The 19,106-nt window shown below is 50.1% G+C and overlaps 1 protein-coding gene across 1 annotated transcript in view; it reads right to left on the bottom strand.

The window, feature by feature from the left end:
• The window catches only part of LOC140492544 (polyamine-transporting ATPase 13A3-like), a 63,813-nt gene that overhangs the window by 38,882 nt on the left and 5,825 nt on the right, over positions 1–19,106 (bottom strand). Inside the window, exons 2-12 of the mRNA XM_072591484.1 lie at positions 13,599–13,683; positions 10,305–10,398; positions 8,696–8,869; positions 8,189–8,374; positions 7,205–7,356; positions 5,654–5,723; positions 4,324–4,458; positions 4,165–4,237; positions 3,846–3,977; positions 383–577; positions 113–270 (exon numbers count right to left, since the gene is read on the bottom strand). Coding sequence (XP_072447585.1) covers positions 113–270; positions 383–577; positions 3,846–3,977; positions 4,165–4,237; positions 4,324–4,458; positions 5,654–5,723; positions 7,205–7,356; positions 8,189–8,374; positions 8,696–8,869; positions 10,305–10,355 — 1,326 coding nt within the window. The 5' untranslated portion in view covers positions 10,356–10,398; positions 13,599–13,683. The remainder of the gene's footprint in view (positions 1–112; positions 271–382; positions 578–3,845; positions 3,978–4,164; positions 4,238–4,323; positions 4,459–5,653; positions 5,724–7,204; positions 7,357–8,188; positions 8,375–8,695; positions 8,870–10,304; positions 10,399–13,598; positions 13,684–19,106) is intronic.

Below are 19,106 nucleotides of genomic sequence, written 5' to 3'. Positions count from 1 at the left end.
GGCCGAAGGGCCTGTTTCCACACTGTAGGCATTCTGTGACATCTACGATAACAACAAAGAAAGGAGAGTGGATTGCAAGGCTGCCGCTACCCAGGTCGCACTCCATACTCACCCCGTTCAGGGCACTGCTGACTATGCTGTAGACCATGCCGAGCCCAGCCACACACACCAGGCAGAGCAGGAAGCGATACGCATCGCGGTACAGCTTGAAGTCGGTGGGCTTCGGGTAAAGGATCGAGCAAACCAGCTGCCCTTTCGAGGTATAAAAGCCTGAGGAGAGATGGAGAGTGGGGAAAATAAAAAGGCTTAAGAACCTCGAGATATGGTCAAGGCCAAGCCAGGCAGCTCAGACCCTACATCACCTTCATTCTCCCCCACGTACCTGTACGGACAACGACAGCTTTCACCGGCTCACCCCTGTAAAACCGCGTCTGGATGACCGCTGTGCCGCAGAAGAGTGTGTGGCGCTTGTGGTTCTCTGGGCTGTACACCTCTTCCTCCTCCTCCTCTTCCTGCGCTGTCCCATTGCACTGGGAAGGGACTGGGAGATTGGTCTTCAGGATGGGCACACTTTCCCCTGTGGTGGGGCGGGGGAAGACAGAAAGCAAGACACGCCATTAAAAAGGCAATTCATGGTCCACAAGAGAGTCTTTCGAAGGTGGTGATCAGCGATAACTGATCCAAGTCAAATGAGTTATAAAACAGGGGAGGAGGCTGGACAGCTTATGCTGCGTTCTTTTCATTCATTCATGGATATGGGTTTCGTCGACCAGGCCAGCATTTATTACCCATCCCTAATTGCCCTCAAGGCGGTGGTGCTGGTAGCACTGGAGCTGCCTCTTGCAAGTTCTCCAGTCTGAGGGGTGTAGGGGACATCCACAATGCTGTTAGGGAAGGGACTCCAGGATTTTGACCCAGCGAGAGTGACGTATCGCCAAATCAGACTGGTGAGAGACTTGGAGGGGAATTTCCAAGAGGTTGGGCTCCCAATGCTGCCCTTGCCATTTTAAACGTTCGAGGTCTTGGAGGTGCAGTTAAGGCAGCCCTGGTGCATCTTATCGATGGTCCACATTGCTGCCGCTGAGCATCTGACATGGAGGGAACACAGGATGCAATGCAATCTAGCATTGCATCAACGGTGCTGGACCTTACTATATACAATTAGCCCACTCCCTTCTCCTTGCCCTGCAGCTATTCTCTCCTTCACATATTTATTCAACCTCACCTTTTGAAAGCTCCCATTGTATCTGCTTCAACCATCCTCTTGAGTGGCGTAATCCAGACTGCAACACACCGCGTTTAAATGTTCCTCTTCACGTTCCTCACCTCCCCCGTGGGTTATTTTTATCTCCAACCTGTGCCCTTTGGCTACTGTTCCCACTTGTCACTGGACTCACTCATCAGGGAGGAAGCGAGGGACTGCAGATGCTGGAGATCAGAGTGGTGCTGGAAAAGCACAGCAGGTCAGGCAGCATCCGAGGAGCAGGAGAATCGACGTTTCGGGCAAAAGTGCTTCATCAGGAATGAAGAAGGGCTTTTGTCCGAAACGTCGATTTTCCTGCTCCTCAGATGTTGCCTGACCTGCTGTGCTTTTCCAGCACCGCTCTAATCTTGGCACTCACTCACCACTTAATCCATCAAAAACCTCTCACAATTTCGTACACAGCTATTAAATTGCCCCTCAAAAGCAGCTGGAGGTCTGCAAAACTGTCCCAAAGTGGGGCCGCCGTTACCTGAAATGTTAACGCTGAATCTTTCTCCACAGATGCTGCCTGTTCTGCTTTGTATATCTTATCTCCCTTCATTGCTCCAGGGAGAACAGGCCTCATTCATTAAACCAGTGAACCCCTTCATCCTTCTGCAAGATATTCCCATTGTTCCCTATTTTGACAAACACCTCACCTTCCTCTGAACGTACAAACGTATGGATTTGGCGGTCACTCAGTCGCTCAAACGTGCTACAACATTTAATAAGCTTGAGGTTGATCTGATTATTTCACATTCTCGTCTATCCCCAACCAATCCCCCGCAATCTTTCACACCACCCCCCCCCCCAACCTTGCTTTTAACACATTTACATCCTTCTTTAAACATGGAGTTAAATAAATGCCCGCAGTACTCCACAGGGGGTTTCTCCAGAACAGAACACCATCCTCACTTCTGTGTTCAACTCCCCTTTGTAATAAACGATAACCTCAGAGATGAGCCCATTCTGACTTTCACTATGGTTCTGACAGGTTTAGTCAAGGTGCCCATTTGGCCAGGCAATGCCTCCTACTGATCAGATTAGACATCGGACGACAGACTGGTATCTCTGTGGAGCGTGGCAGTCTCTCGGCCCAGCATCCCGGTGTGAGAGAGAGTGGGTCATGCCTGGGCACGCTCCGGAGGCAGTGGGAGGAGATCTGGGAGGTGGCAGCTTCCAGCAGCAGCGATGGCATCGTGGACCAACGCAGGAAGAACGAGTGGGGAGGGTGGTCCCCTGGTATCTGCAGCAATGGGCAGGAATAGGCAGTCTTCCGGAGAGACCGGGCTAAGAGGAGGACTCAAAGACTGCTGAACTTTTAACTTAATTCCTTCATGTTTCTAGTTTTTTTAAAAAAAAATTAATTCATGGAATGAGGGCAGCGTTGGGGAGGCAGCATTTATTGCCAATCCCTAATTGCCCAGGAGGGCAGTTAAGAGTCAACCACATTGTTGTGGGTCTGGAGTCACATGTAGGCCAGACCAGGTAAGGATGGCAGTTTCATTCCCTGAAGGACATTAGCGAACGAGATGGGTTTTTCCAACAATCGACAAGGGTTTCATGGTCATCATTAGACTCTTACTTCCAGTTTTCCTTTTTATCGAATACAAATTCTACCATCTGCCGTAGCAGGATTAACAATCCAGTGATACTACCATTAGGCCATTGCCTCCCCTACTTATATTCAGAAACATGCTTATCTTCTTACTTTATTCTTCTACTTATTGCCCCGTGCCCAACTTTCTAAAACTTTGTATCAGTTTCTTTTCCTACTTTGTACGTACGTCTTTTGTCCCTACCCAAGATGGTGTCCTATGTGGCGACATTTGACACATTTCACTGTACTCCCGTACTTGAGTACACGTGACAGTAAATCTAAACTAGCTACCAAGGAAGGGGGGTTTCCACAGGGAACATTGCAATGTATACTGTTGTAAGGACATGGCAATAGAGGGTCCGCGGCGGACAGCCCAGTGCATACACACGGTTCACCCCTCACCCGTTAACAAGCTCCCTCAGCCCAGGACACTCGCACGGTTCACCCCTCACCCGTTAACAAGCTCCCTCAGCCCAGGACACCCGCACGGTTCACCCCTCACCCGTTAACAAGCTCCCTCAGCCCAGGACACTCGGACGGTTCACCCCTCACCCGTTAACAAGCTCCCTCAGCCCAGGACACTCGCACGGTTCACCCCTCACCCGTTAACAAGCTCCCTCAGCCCAGGACACCCACACGGTTCACCCCTCACCCGTTAACAAGCTCCCTCAGCCCAGGACACCCGCACGGTTCACCCCTCACCCGTTAACAAGCTCCCTCAGCCCAGGACACCCACACGGTTCACCCCTCACCCGTTAACAAGCTCCCTCAGCCCAGGACACTCTCACGGTTCACCCCTCACCCGTTAACAAGCTCCCTCAGCCCAGGACACCCGCACGGTTCACCCCTCACCCGTTAACAAGCTCCCTCAGCCCAGTGCACTCGCACGGCTCACCCCTCACCCGTTAACAAGCTCCATCAGCCCAGGACACTCGCACGGTTCACCCCTCACCCGTTAACAAGCTCCCTCAGCCCAGGACACCCACACAGTTCACCCCTCACCCGTTAACAAGCTCTCGTTGACCACACACGTCCCGCTGATCAGTACGGCGTCACACGGCATTACCATGCCATTGATCGGGATGACGATGACATCTCCGGGTACCAGGTCGGTGGAGAAGACTTCCTCCGTTGCTGTGAAATGAAAACACAAAGAGGAAATAAACAACCAAGAACAGATGGGGAAGAAATCACGAGCGCTTCACCTGCTGCCTGTCCTTCCAAGAGCCGGAATTAGACAGCAAGAGCGGACACGAGGGAAGGTGGCGGCTCGTTAAGAGGCAATGTGGCGCGAAACCGTTTTGTAGAAGAGGCAACTCACTGTTGTTGCTGCGGTAAACCCTCACTCGGACCACGTTGTGGGCAGCTACCATGTCATGGAGGAGGACATATTGCTGGGGGGAATGAAACAAAGGAGACTGTTCAGGTTTCTCATGGTGCCTGAGCTGGTTTTATCAGCTATTCACAGGGAGCTCTTTACCTTTCTCACAGTGTATAGGGAGGTACAGATGGAGACGACAGACATGAAGACAATGGTAGACGCGTACAGGTAATAATCATCAAAGGTCCAGAGAATCACACTGAAGACTTGGAAAATGTAGAATGGGTTCAACACCTACAGAAAATGAGAGAAGTACAAGACGGGTTACAGTCAGTGTCAATTCCCTCTACCCTTCTAAACTGAAAGTAAAGCTTTCTCAACACAGTCCCCCAACAAACATTCCCCAGGCAGGGGCAGTACGGGGTTAGGTACAGAGTAAAGTTCCCTCTACACTGTCACCTCTGTCAAGCACACCCGGGACAGCACAGGGTTAGAGACAGAGTAAAGCTCCCTCTACACTGTCCCCCATCAAACACTCCCAGGACAGGGACAGCACCGGGTTAGATACAGAGGAGAGCTCTTGCTACTCTTGTCCCCATCAAACACTGGTAAAGACAGGGACAGCACAGGGACACACACACTAAATCTCTGTCTACTTTTAAACTAAAAGTAGAACTTTCAATTTAAGCTTCTTTAAGCTTCAATAAAGCTCCTTCTACTCTTAAATTGAAAGTAAAGCTCTCGCAACTCATTTAAACTGAAAGTGAATCTTCCGCTACACTGCCCTCATCAAACACACAGACGGTATTGAGAGAAATTGGATACAAATACGGAAAGGAAAATTGTTCACACATTCATTAATTACAGGGATGTCATTTCCCTGAGCTCAGAGTACCAGGCCCTGCTTCCATGGAATATAGACTTTTATCAACCTCATCACATTGCTCCCTTCCCAAACCTGGCAGGAATCAGAGTCCCTGCAGTGTGAAGCAGGCCGTTCAGTCCATCGAGTCGACACCAACCCTCCCTGGAGCATCCCATCCAAAACCACTTCCCTACCCTATCCCTGTAACCCTGCATTTCCCATGGTTAACCTACCTAGCATACACATGCCTGCAGACTATGGGGCAATTTCTCACGGCCAATCCACCCTAACCTGCACAGCTTTGGACTGTAAGGAAACCAAAAGATCCGGAGGAAACCCACGTAAACATGGGGAGAATGTGCAAACTCCAGTCAGTCGGTCACCCGAGGCTGGAATCAAACACGGCTTCCTGACGCTGTGAGGCAGCAGTGTTCACCACTGAGCGACCGTGCCACCCAAAGGTCAGATGGTGATGAAAGTTGCCCTGCCATCTCAGAGACCTGCATGCTGCTGCCGTGAGGAAAGTGGCCTCCCGCCCACCCTCTCATTTCATTTTAACCAGTTCACAGGGCTCAGCAGAACCACTGGATAAAGGGTGCAAGGTTCTGTTAGCAAACGCCTTACCTCCTTTATCAGGAGTCGAGGGATCGAAGGCACTTTCACGTCAATCTGATTCTCACCATAGAAGAGCTTCCTGTGAAGACAGAACATGAGAGAAGCCGGAGACAAACCAGTGCCCTCACAGAAAAGAGCCCCACCCAACACATCAGTGAGAACAGTGCACACCACCTTGAGGTACCCCACCAGAGATAGATATCTTGCTCCCGGCCATCCTTGAAAATTATTGTCCCACCTCCACCTCATTTCCAATCCAAAGTCCTCGAATGTACTGTCATATGCCACACGCATCTCCGCCCTCGAACCCCACCCCTCCAACCGCAACAAGGACAGAACCCCTCAGTCTTCACCTTCCACCCCATCTGGATACATCGCATCATCCTCCGCCATTTCCGCCTCCTACAAAACAGACCTCCACCACCAGGGATATACTTCCCTCCCCACCCATATCTGCATTCCGAAAAGACCGTTCTCTCAAGTGAGTCTCTTGTCAGGTCCACGCCTCCCCCACCAACCTACCCTCCCCTGCCACCGCAAACACTGCAAAATCTGCATGCACACCTCTCCTATCACCGTCGTTCAAATCCCCAAAAGAGCTTTCCACATCTGTCAGAGATTTACCTGCTCTTCCACACAAATCATTTATTGTATCCATTGCTGCCAATGAGGTCTCCTCTACTTTGGGAAGAGGAGACGCCTACTTGCGGAATGCTTCAGAGAACATCTCCGGGACACATGTACCAAGCAACCCCACTGCCCTGTGGCCCAACGCTAACTCCCACTCCACTAAGGATATGCAGATCCTGGGCGTCCTCCATCGCCAAACCCTTACCACCACTTCCACAATACAAAACCATGACCTTCACCAACAGAAGCACCACCAACACCCAGCTCAATGACGACAGGGTCAAACCATTAGGTGTCACAATACCAACCATTCTCTCGTGCACCTCACTTTCTGCAATGATCCACAGACATGGAGATAAGGCCCACCTGAAAGATGGGAAACACTTCAGCCTACGTGGCCTTCAGTTCAAAATCATTCCATCATCTGCCATTGGGTGCGCCCTTGGAGGAGTAAGCCATCCTCAATCCCAAGGGTCTACCCCACTCAGCTGAATGACCTATGCCAGCTGCCTGTTAAGCAACACCAAAATGGACACGCCCTCCCTCCCTCACCTCTGAAATCACATCCAGCTTTAGAACTCTGAGATTTCAGTTTACTGGCCTCTCAAAGACATTCCCAACCTCCATCACTCACCCACAGTGCCAGTGCCTTTGGTGTGAAGTTCCTCAGTTCTGGAAGCCTCAATCTAAACTTCTCCTGCCTGCCTTAAGGTGGCCCTCAAGACCTACCTCGCTGACCAAACATTTGTACATGTGCCCTGACATTGCCTGAAAGGACTCAGCATCACAGTTTATTTGTTGGTGCTGCCGTGAGGTGTCTTGGGCTAGGTCAATGCCAATTTACGTAGCTGTAGCAGAGGGAGCAGCCCTCTGGCCTCTGAAGCCCGGCCCAAACCATCGCTATGGCCGCCTCACCGTGCAGGCACGTACCGATAGTCTTTGCTGGTTGTGGGCAGAGTGGCACTTTGACATGCGTGGAGTGCTGAGCACGGGATTCCTTCCTCCAGCGCGGTCAGTCTATGGAACGCCTGCCCACGTGGGCTCCACATGTACTTGATGTTTTGATGGACGAAATAACGGATCTAATTTGCAAAAAGAAAGGGGTGACAAATAACAGGGTCAGGGGTGGTGAGGGCTGCAGAATGTAAGTGGTATTTTGTAATTCACTGTCACCCCTGCCAAAATCCCAGCAGCACCCCTGCCTCACGTGGCAGCCCAATGTGCCACTCATACTCCTATTGCAGATTGAAATCAGGAGGGGAAATTTCAACTAACCCACCCTCAGCCCTCCCTGTCCCTGTATCCAGGGACAATCAGCTGAGACCAGCTCACTTAGCCCCTCTGGCACTTATAACAATTCGAGACAGTTATACACCTCAGTGCCACAAGGCACTCACGCGTTTTCCTCATTTGATTACACTCGGCAGCATAGTTAAACTCTGGGGAGAATCCATTCTCCTATTCCCAGGAATGTCCGCACTACATAGGCCCAATGTACCACAGTGGAAAGGGGCATAAGTTTGAGTATGAGGCAGTTCAATGAGTCTCAGCATGAAACAGTGCGCAGGAATGGTATGTACGATGGACATGGGTTAACTAGGAGGGGTAACAGATGGTGGCAACTTGCTGGTTTGGAGTTTAGGAGGAACCTGGAGCAAAATGTTCAGTGTAATAATTGCCAGGTCTCCAAACTCCAATCCCTCCTACATTAATCTTGCATTTGTTTCTGTCCTTGCAGAAGACGGGGAGAAGGTTCTTTAATAGACTGGCTTACGCTTCTGTTTAACATCTGGATTACAAGACGCAGTAATAACGCCAAACGAAGTTATGGTTACAGCATTGGATATGCCCCAATGCACTGTCCTGTCCCATCTCGATCAGAAAAGAGAGCAAACAAGAAACCCTCAATCTGACCTGAACTCTTTCCACATCTGGAGTCTCAGGCAGCAGGCCCTTTTCACACTCTGGGTGCTCAATCATGACGGAAGCTGCACTGCACACAGGTTCCTTATCACGGCTGGGAAACAGCGCTCCTAGGGGATCGTAGCCCGGAGCCTCCATGAACTGCACCCTGACCCTGAAGCACGTGCGGAACTCATCCTGCAATTAAAGGAATGTTAATTAAGAAATACTCTGTCAGTCAGAGAACGTCTGGCTGCAGATGGTAGTGTGAACTCTGCTTGCAGTACTGCCGATCAGCTGCAGGTGGCCCTCTGACTTTGTCTGCATCAGATGGCAGCCAATTTGCAGACAGCAAGCTCCCACCAAGAGTGGTGAGGTGATGGCCTTCCAATTTTTTAATAACGTTTACTGAGGTGAAGAATTATGACCTAAAATGTTACCTTGTCAGAAGCAATGGATCAGAAAGGAAAGCTTTCTACAATATCTCACCTCTCCCAAGTGGCTGTAGGTGTCACTTACCGTGGTCCAAAGCAGCAGAACTGTAGCATCTCGGAGCGAGACTTCCCTGCACATCCACTTGACGCTCCACTCAGGCATCCAGTAGAGAACGAGGAGCAGCAGCCCGCCACTGCACACTGTTCCTACACCGACCAGGCCCAGCTTCCACCAGCATGGCTGGTAACCCACCACTTCCTGTGGCAACAGGAGAACAGAGTCAGCAGAATCCAGTCAGGCCGAACGTGGACTCAGCTCAATACTGCACATTGACCCTTCCCAATCCCTCAGGCAACCCTCATCCTCCCAACCGGAACCTCTGCATCCTGACACCTACCATCCCCAATCACTCAAGCTGCTCCAACTCTTCACTCCCATCTGAAACCTGATCCTCCTCAACCTTCTCCAACACGCCCGCCTTTCCCAATGCCTGATGTGATTCCAACCAGACCCCACAATCTGAGACTCCGCAACTCACACCAAACCTTACACGACCCTGATCCCAACCACCAACCTTTGCAAGCCACACTCCTTTCCAATCCCTGTGAGCCCAGCCCTCCCCTACGTGATCCTGATGACCCCTCCTCCAACAATCACCCCATGCAACCCAGCTCAGCACTAATTATCTCAAGTACGCACACCCACCCTCCCACAAAACTGCAGTTTCCACAACCATTCCCTCACAGAATCCCTAAGGTGTGGAACCAGGCCATTCGGCTCATTGTGACCACACTGACCCTCCGAAGCACACCCCAGCCAGACCCACCCCATCCCTGTAACCCTGCATTTCCCACAGCTAACTCACCTAACCAGCACATTTTTGGACTGTAGGAGGAAACCAGAGTACCAGACAGAAACCCAGGCAGACACGGGGAGAATGTACAAACTCCATGCAGCCAATCACACGAGGGGTGGAATCGAACCTGGATCCCTGGTGCCGTGAGGTACCAGTGCTAACGGTTGAGCCTGTCCTCATCATCACTCTTCTCCTTACACCCCAAACCTTCACTATGCCCTCCCATCAACACCTGCCCAACCTCCTGCCATCCTCTTCTTTTTGAATCGCTTCTGGCCCAACCTCACGGATTCCCCCAACCCCTAATTCTCTCTCAATCTCTCCATGTGAGATCTGGGATTGATCGCCCACCCAACTCCAAGCCCACACACCCTGCCCATCCACTGCAGCCTCATTCTCTCACCTCAGCAACTTCTCGACCCTTCACTGCAACCTACCAACTGCTCTGCCTGGTCCACAGACCAGTGCTGCCAACTGTGCCCCATCAGCACCACCCTCACCCAGGACAAAGACCGCAAGTGCGGAAGCAGGCCATTCAGCCCACAGGGTTTGCTCTGCCTCTCAACCAGATCGTAACTGATTTGGTAATCTTCAACTCAACATTCCTGCCTTTTACTCACAATTCCTTACTGATTAAAAATCTACCTCTTACAGCCTCGGGATATCCTGACTGACCCTATTCCAATAGCGGTCAAGAGTGCCACAGATTCATCCCGGCAGAGATGAAATTCCCATTTGGATGTTTTGAATGGGTGACAACCCCTTACTCAGGTTATGCCACCTTCCCTTCTCTCTCTTTCTGCTCTAAGCGCGGCACGTGGGGGATCTCTGACTCACCATCTCATCCTCACGCTCCGCGTTGAGGTATTTCTTCTCCGTTCTTTCCATTTGTCCCTGTGTCGCACCAATCTACGGCCCCACCGCTGCAGCCCTGTGGAAGCAACGCAGCACGTCAACCCGCAGCAGGGAAAGCAGCAACTGGCTCCAATTTTGTGACCTCTCAATGAGGGGAAGAACCTGCTGCTCCACGTGCAGTGGCCATATCCCAGCAAAGGGAACAGCCACTGTGCGGTGTAATCAATAAACAGCACCCTTGGGTGCCATTGGAGGGGATGCAGCACTAATACACCAGAATAAAGCAAGAAATTGAATGGTTAAGTTAAATCCAATGTAGAGATGTGTCGAGTGACTCATTTTTGTAGGAATACTGGACGGAAACAATATAAAATAAGGCCTACAAATCTAAAGAGGGTGCAGGAGCAGAGGGACTTGGCCAAGTATGTGGCAAGATAGGTCGAGGCAGGAGTTAATAAAAGAAGTGCCATCGACAGCATCAATGGGGGAGATTGAGTACAAGAGCAGGGAGTTAATAAATTGGTGCAAAATGCAGGTTTGGCTTCAACTCTGGGCGCTGCACTAAGACTTGCTCGATGTGAAGGCACGTAAGAGGTTGCAGAAAAGATTCCAAAAAGATTGGGAACAGGGATGTGGGACTTCGGTGATGTGGACAGAATCAGGAAGTGGAAGTGTTTCTTGAAGATGTTCGTACGGAATATCTAACCAGGAACTGTATTCCAACCACGTAAGGGTGGCATGTGGTTTAGAAGGCGGCAGGGGCATAAAGTACACGTCTGTGCAAATCCGTGGGAAGAGGTGCACAAATGTGCACTTGTTTGTTTCCACATTTTAATGTCACCATAACCCAGTGTGTGTCACTGACCTTGCGATGAAGGGGAATTGGCAATGAGTCAGGTGGAGCCTCCAACTGACCTGAGGGAGGGGGATATTTTGTCGCAGGGATTGCTGGGAACTGGAAAGAACCAGAAGGGAAATTAAAAACAAAAGCTGCCTGCTGAGATCTGAAACACGCTGCCCTAAATGAGCAATTTGAGAGGAACTTTCAAAGGGGGAATCTGTGAAAGTACCTGGAAGGGAAACATTTGCAGCGATATGGCAATTGAGCAGGAGAAAGAGTGGGTTTTACTGGATAGTTCCTTCAGAGAGCCAACAGAGACGGAAAGTGACCTAGTGGTATTATCGCTGGATTGTTAATCCAGAGACCCAGGTTCAAATCCTGCCATGGCAAATGGTGGCACACAAATCAAATAAAAATCTGGAACTAAGAGTTTAATGATGTCAATTGTCAGAAAAACCCATCTGACTCACTAAGGTCGATTGTTGGAAAGACCCATCTGATTCACTAATGTCCTTAAGGGAAGGAAACTGCCATCTTTACCTGGTCTGAGTCTACATGTGACTCCAAACCCACAGCACTGTAGTTGACTCTTAAGTGCCCTCTGGGCAATTAGGGGTGGGCAACAAGACCTGACCCAGCCAGTGATGTCCATGTCCCGTGAATGAATGTTTTTTTAAAAAATGGCTTTCCTATCATTCATGGAGAGGGGATTGAAATAGACAGAGAGAAAAACGCGAGAAACAGAAGGGTTTTTCTTGATAATTGACCAATGATTCGTGGTCGTCATTAGACTCCCAGATATTTGTAGAATTCAAATTCTACTATCTACCGTGGCAGGATTTGAACTTGGCTCAACCAGAACATTACCAGGTCTCTGAATTAATAGTCGAGAGTGTGGTGCTGGAAAAGCACGGCAGGTCAGGCAGCATCCGAGGAGCAGGAGAATCGATGTTTCGGGCAGATACCCTTTATCAGCCCTGATGAACAGCTTATGCCCGAAATGTCGATTCTCCTGCTCCTCGGACGCTGCATGACCTGCTGTGCTTTTCCAGCACCGCACTTTCGACTCTGATCTCCAGCCCTCACTTTCTCCTCTCAGGATTAACAGTCTAGTAATGGTACCACAGGATATGAACCTGGCTCAGCCAGAACATTACCAGGGCCTCTGGATCAATAGTCTAGTAATGGTACCACTTAGCTGCCTACAAAGGACGCAGGATCTGAATTCTTTATAAACACAGACCCAACCCCTTTCTCAGTGTTGATGGCTTGGACATACATATCTAGTTGGCTGCACAGGTGACTTACTGGTGGTGGTTACTAGTTGGATACGTCACGTTGATCTGATGGTGGGTGAGCTGCGTGGTTATGGGAGAGCGCACTTGCGGATTGGAGAAAAGACAGACAAAGTAGAGCCCACTTGATTTCCAGTGGGAGCATCCCTGCCTGAGCCAGAAGGCCTGGATTCAGGTTACACCTGCTCTGGAGGTTTGCAATGACACTGCTGCACAGGTGGATTAGAAATTATGTGAAGCAGGCCTGGTAAAAACAAAAGGAAAAGCACAGTGAGGGAAACAACCATTCAGGTGTGTGTCAGAGCACTTCTAGACACGGGGGTCGGAGAAAAGCAAAGCAGACCCAAGGCTCTTGGTGTGGAAGGCAGTTGTAGTGGCCTCCAGGAGACCTAGGGTCAAGTCCCAGAAGGTTTACTGGCGGTGGTTAGTAGTTAAAAGCAAAAAGAAAGAGTCACGATTTGGTGATGGAAAAACCAATTGTGAGAGATAGCACTTCTGAATGGATGGGAGGGAGAGGTTGGTGGGTGAGTGAATGAGCGATGTTGTGGGTGTCTCCCTACACTAAGCCCGGGAGGCCTGGGATCAAGTCCCACCTGTTCCAGAGACTGCCATAACATATCTGAGCAGCTTGTTTGGAGGGGAAGAAAGAAATCTGTGAAGCAGACCCAGGCCGTTCCCCTGGAGATCTAACGGTCAGCATTTTGCCCATCCTGGTCATGGAAAGAGAGTTTATGAAAAGGGACGTTGTGTTGCAGGAGCAGCGTCCCTAACTCTGAACCAGGAAGTCCAGGTTCAAGTGTCATTTGCTCCGGAGGTATGTCAACATCTTTAAACTGAATTATTAGAAAATATAAAACAATAGTAGAGCCTGTCCGCCACAGGCTGAGACTAGCCTGCGTGTGCCATGAGTAGTGGCTCTATTTTGGTGTTTAACAATTTTCAGTCAGGCTTCCTGAGTTATTATAAACCTGTTACTGTGCCAACCGAGATCCTACACTGAGAGTGTACAGCAAGGAAACAGGCATGGAATGGATACAGGAAGCAAAAATACACCCCCCTTTCCCAAACTAACCCATCCTCTGGTGGGCACAGTCAACTGCCACCCCCTTCACGCCCGCGTCTCCTCGATCAAACACTCACCCCCTCTGTTCCAGTCTCTATGTCAGCTGAAATGCTGCCACTGCACGTCCCAGACCCTTTCTTGAGGGCTCGATCGAAGGATTGCCTGGAAAGAGTGGACAGAGAGAGAGAGAGGCAATTAATGTTAGTATGCCCGACTCGTCCCCAAAGACGACACATTGCCCACCGCTTAGCCCCCTGTGCTCAGTCAGCAGGCGCAGGGGAATCTCCCTTCACTGTCTTAGCCATACTGCAGGTGGCAACCAGCATCAGGCCAGCCATTTTGTGAACAAAAGGCAGCCATTTCGCCCACTGCATAAAGTTGACCATAAAAGGTTCTCTCAGCTTACTTGCCTCATCATCAGAATTGGCACACAGCTGAGATATACAGCCCACTGGCTATTAATAGAACATGGTTGTGTCAGACCTCAGCTGTTATTTGTGTAGCTGCAAGTCAGTAGGAGCCAGCCTGTGAATTCCTGTCACCCTTACTTACTCCCTGGCACTTACACATCAAACAGCGACGTTTCTCCCTTCACAGCTCCAAACCAATGCCCAGCCACAAGTGCCTCCCCCTAAGGGCAGCTTGTCACAGCCGATGGACTCAACCAGGTAACGAGCTGTTCGACCACATTAGACCTCATGGGCCAGGAGAAAGCACAGCCGGAGACTGAAAGTTTGAGAGACGAGAAGCTTGATACGGCGGCAGGCCCAAGGCAGGGAGCGCAGCGGTCCACACTGCATGGGCTGGGGTTAAGTAGAGGGAACTTCCACGGAAACTCATGAAACACCAACCTATTCCTTTGTTGTTAACAGCTCCTGCTCATGTCCCACACAGTCCTCCTCTGCCAGGCCATCAAGCCCTGATCCCACACCCATCACTGACTTTACCAAATAAGTAGCTGAGCTGAGGAACGATTCAGTCTTTGTGGGTCGGAGCCTGAGCAGTTTATTTCATGGCAGTGGGAGAGGGAAAGCAGGGGGCTTTAACAGCTTACTTAGGAGCATCACTTTCGGTGCAGGGTGCTGCCCTTGACAGCGTGTTATGGCTGCCGCACTCACAAGAGACTTTTGCCCCCATTTGGGGATGCCTGGGGGAGGGTGTTACAGGAAGAGGAATCCCTTCACATGCCACACACACACACACACACTCAAGGAATTGAAATGGATGCGGGAACAGCAAACCTGTTTGAAACCAGATTTCCCTCGTTACGCCAAGACATTGACCATCAGGAGCAGACATCACCCAAACATCTGAGAGAGGCAGAAGTCACGTGGCAGACGCCACCCTCCTCTGCGTAGACTATTACTGAACTGACATGGATTCCAGAGGTTTGAGGGAGTTGGACGAGTGAGGCGGAAAGGTAGGCATGGAGGCAGGCACTAAAGCGTGGAGCAGCTTCCGCAGAGTGCAGTTGGGGAAATGGTCTCACAGTCTTCGGTCTTGCAAGCACCTTGGCAGGGTTAATGTCTGACATGGAACGCAAAGAGGAAATCTCACGTGGGGTGCAACTGTATTGAGGGACCTCAAAGTACGAGATGCCCTCGGGCAAATCTCAATTTTATTGTAGGTTCTGCACTTTAAAATATTTTGGAATGTACTTTTCCAAATTTAGAGTCATAGAGATGTACAGCATGGAAACAGACCCTTCGGTCCAACTCGTCCATGCCGACCAGATATCCCAACCCAATCTAGTCCCACCTGCCAGCACCCGGCCCATATCCCTCCAAACCCTTCCTATTCATATACCCATCCAGATGCCTTTTAACGATGAAAGTATATTTTTGGAATTAAAAAGCGTATTATAGAGCCATAAACACTGATTAGATTAGATTAGATTAGATTAGATTACTTACAGTGTGGAAACAGGCCCTTCGGCCCAACAAGTCCACACCGCCCCGCCGAAGCGCAACCCACCCATACCCCTACATTTACCCCTTACCTAACACTACGGACAATTTAGCATGGCCAATTCACCTGACCTGCACATCTTTGGACTGTGGGAGGAAACCGGAGCACCCGGAGGAAACCCACGCAGACACGGGGAGGACGTGCAAACTCCACACAGTCAGTCGCCTGAGGCGGGAAATGAACCCGGGTCTCTGGCGCTGTGAGGCAGCAGTGCTAACCACTGTGCCACCATGCCGCCCATGATGTTTGAGGACTATGGAAAAACAGGAAAAAACAGACCTCAAGGAGTGTGGTGGGGGTGAGGGAGAAAGCTGGAGACAGGTCAAATCTGTGGAGGGGGAGGTAACACAAGGTAGGGGAGGAGAACGATGCACAGACTTCAAGGCAGGAATAGATTTTGATTGATGTGCAAGTGCATGTTGCTCCCACTCTCTGGTTTGGGTGTTCTCCTCCCCCCTCCCCTAAATTTCTTCACAGGGTTCCTGCCCCTAATTCATCCTCAAGCGCTGCCTTTTTAATAGCATTCACACAGAGCCTCAGCAGCGAAGACTGCTTCAGCTCCCCACTCTTCCCAGTGAGCAAGATCCCAAGACCGAGGCAGTCTGGAGCAGAGTCACTCATTACGTAAACACAGCCGTTAACAGCGGCCGGGAGTACAGCACTGGAATCCGTCCAATAACTTGTGATTAATGATTCAACGTCTCACGGGCTCGCTCTAATTGAAGGCAAGCTCTCGTTTTCTGCAAACTCCCCACTTCCCTTTCTGCTCATTTTCCCAGTTTTCATTCTCATTTTACTGCAGGACCCCAGGCACCTCCTGCAGCAAGGGTTGATGGTATCTTTAAATACAGTTACGGCCTGAACGTGGGGACAGGTCACCAGAAAGCAAGAAATGCCTGCAGCAATTGCAGTTACAGATGCAGCAACTACAGCTACAGGAGCCAAGGATACAGGCTATTGCCTGTACACTCACGGTACTCCATGACCTACCCTGAATCGCAAGGTCAGAAACGGTTTGTTGATGATTGGACAGCTATGTACAGCTCCTCAGATGCTGAAGCAGACCAGAACTGCATGCAGCAATACCTGGACAATATCTATTGTCAACCCAGACCTGAATAAGTAATATTCATACTATACTGGGGTGGCACAGTGGCCTCACAGCACTAGGGATTCGAGTTCAATTCCAGCCTCAGGCTACTGTCTGTGTGGGGTGTACACGTTCTCCCAGTGTCTGCGTGGGTTTCCCCTGAGTGCTCCGGTTTCCTCTCACAGTTCAAAGATGGGCAGGTTAGGGTGAATTGGCCATGAGAAATTGCCTCGTACTGTTTAGGGATGTGCAGGCTAGGTGGGTTAGCCATAGGCAATGCAGGATTAAAAGGATAAGGGAGGGGGAGTGAGTCTGGGTGGGATGCCTTTCCAAGGGTCAGTGTGGGCTTGATGGGCAGAATGGCCTGCTTCTACACTGTAAGGATTCTATGATAAGTGCCCTTTCCAACAAAGAATCTAGCCAACTCTTTTTGATGTTGATTGGCATTACCATCACCAAATCCCTCACTGTCAACATCCTGGGGTTATCATTGACCTATAACTGGACTGGACTTGCCATATAGATACTGTGCTACAAAGGCAGGTCAGAAGCTGTACTTCATCTCCTGACCCTGCAAAACCTCTCCAGCATCGACAAGGCACAAGTCAGGAGTGTAACTGAAACAGCCACTTGCATGGATGGGTACAGCTCCAACAAAACTCAAAAACAACCTCAACGCCATCCAGGACGAAGCAGCCCGCTGAATCAGCATCTCGTTCATCAGCTTAAAACTCCATTTACCATCCAGAGGAAGTGCTTGCAGTGCATACAAGATGCACTGCACCAATTCATTAAGACTTTGCTAACAGCACCTTCAAATCCCATCATCTAGAAGGACAAGGGCATTCGAGAACATCACCACCATCTGCGTGTTTCCCATTCACTATTGCTGTTCCTTCAGTGTCACTGAGGCAAAGTCCAGGAAGTCCCTAACAGCACTTTGACCCGACGCTACACGGGACTGCAACAGTTCAGAGGCAGCAGCTCATCGCTTTCGTAATGGGACATTTACAACACCTACAACCCATAGACAGACAAAGGAGTGATACTTCCAGTAAGAAAATGTTAGCAGCTGCTCCCAACAAACCACTTAGGGTTTCACAAGCTAAACCCTCACATGGAGACTGCAGGCAGACATTCCGCATTTTAAACAAGTTGGGGGTGTAAGGAGAACAGACAAGTAAAGGCGAAGAAATAAAGAAGAATGGGGAAAAAGGGGGGGGGGGGGTGGAAACAGGAAGACGGAGAGAATGAGACAAACAGACAATACAATCTTCATTTTTCTAGCACTTTTCTCAACCACAGGTGTCCCAAAGTCAATCAACTCACTACATTTTGGTGCGAAGTTGCCGATGTGATGCAGGAAATGCACACAAGCTCCCACGAAGGGCAACATGCTAAAGACCAGACAGTCTGCTTTCCTCCATAAGCTGCCCTGCTTCAAAATAGTGACTGTGGGCTTGCTTACATCCTCCCAGTGGGACAGGCAACATCCCAGCTTATTGTCTCAGTGACAGTGCAATCAGCAACGCCAGCGGGAGCGTCGGCCTGAGTTACATGCTCAGGACTCAGGAGCAGGTCAATCTGACACGCAACTTTACACAACTCTGCTCTGAACCCTTCGTATCGATAGAGAGGCAGCAGCGAACTGGCACCTCAGAGCTCCAGGATCTGGAACACGTTTTCCGACAAACAGGTTGCATTTGCAATTTTGTTCCAGGTGACGACAACCTTTTTATTTAAACCAGACAAGTCAAATTTACACATCCAGTCACTCCAGTGAGGTCAAGGGACATGCTGAGGTCCATACTGCTGAGCTACATCACTTGCCCTAGCCCAGGGTCCCAACCTAAGCCAAGAGACTGGCACTAGAGACTCAAGCACGTAATCCAGTAAGAGTGTCTGGTGTCAAATTTCATGTGAAACTTTAAATCGCCAGTGGGTATTAAAGATCCCACGATTGGTTTTACAAACAAGAGTGGTGGGGTGAGGGGAATTCATTCTGGTGTCCTGACCAATATTTATCCCCTAAACCAACCTCTCAGAAACCGGTGGCCCGGTCGTGGTGACAGAGCTGCTTAAAGGACTTGTTGTGTGTCACAGTTAGGCTGCCACTCTTCCCAGCAGTGACTACTGGTGGCATGGTGGCTCAGTGGTTAGCACTGTTGCCTCACAGCGCCAGGGATGTGGGTTCAGTTCCAGCCCCAGGCGACTGTCTGTGTGGAGTTTGCACATTCTCCCCAGTGTCTGAGTGGGTTTCCTCCGGTTGCTCCGGTTTCCTGCCACGCTGCAAAAGGTGTGCAGGTCAGGGTGGATTGGCCATGCTACAGTGCTCACAGTGGTCTGGGATGTGTAGGTTAGGTGCATTAGTCAGGGGTAATAGCAATAGGGTAGGGGAATGGGTCTGGGTGGGTTACTCTTCCGAGGGTCTGTGTCGAATTGTTGGGCCAAATGATCTGTTTTCACACTGTAGAGATTCTAAGATACTTCACCTCCAAATCAAAAGAAAAAATCACTCCACCAGCTG

This window comes from Chiloscyllium punctatum, chromosome 21, assembly GCF_047496795.1.
Source record: "Chiloscyllium punctatum isolate Juve2018m chromosome 21, sChiPun1.3, whole genome shotgun sequence".
NCBI lineage: Eukaryota > Metazoa > Chordata > Chondrichthyes > Orectolobiformes > Hemiscylliidae > Chiloscyllium > Chiloscyllium punctatum.
The sequence above is the reverse complement of the archived record's forward strand: the minus strand, read 5'-3'. Positions and strand labels throughout refer to the sequence as shown.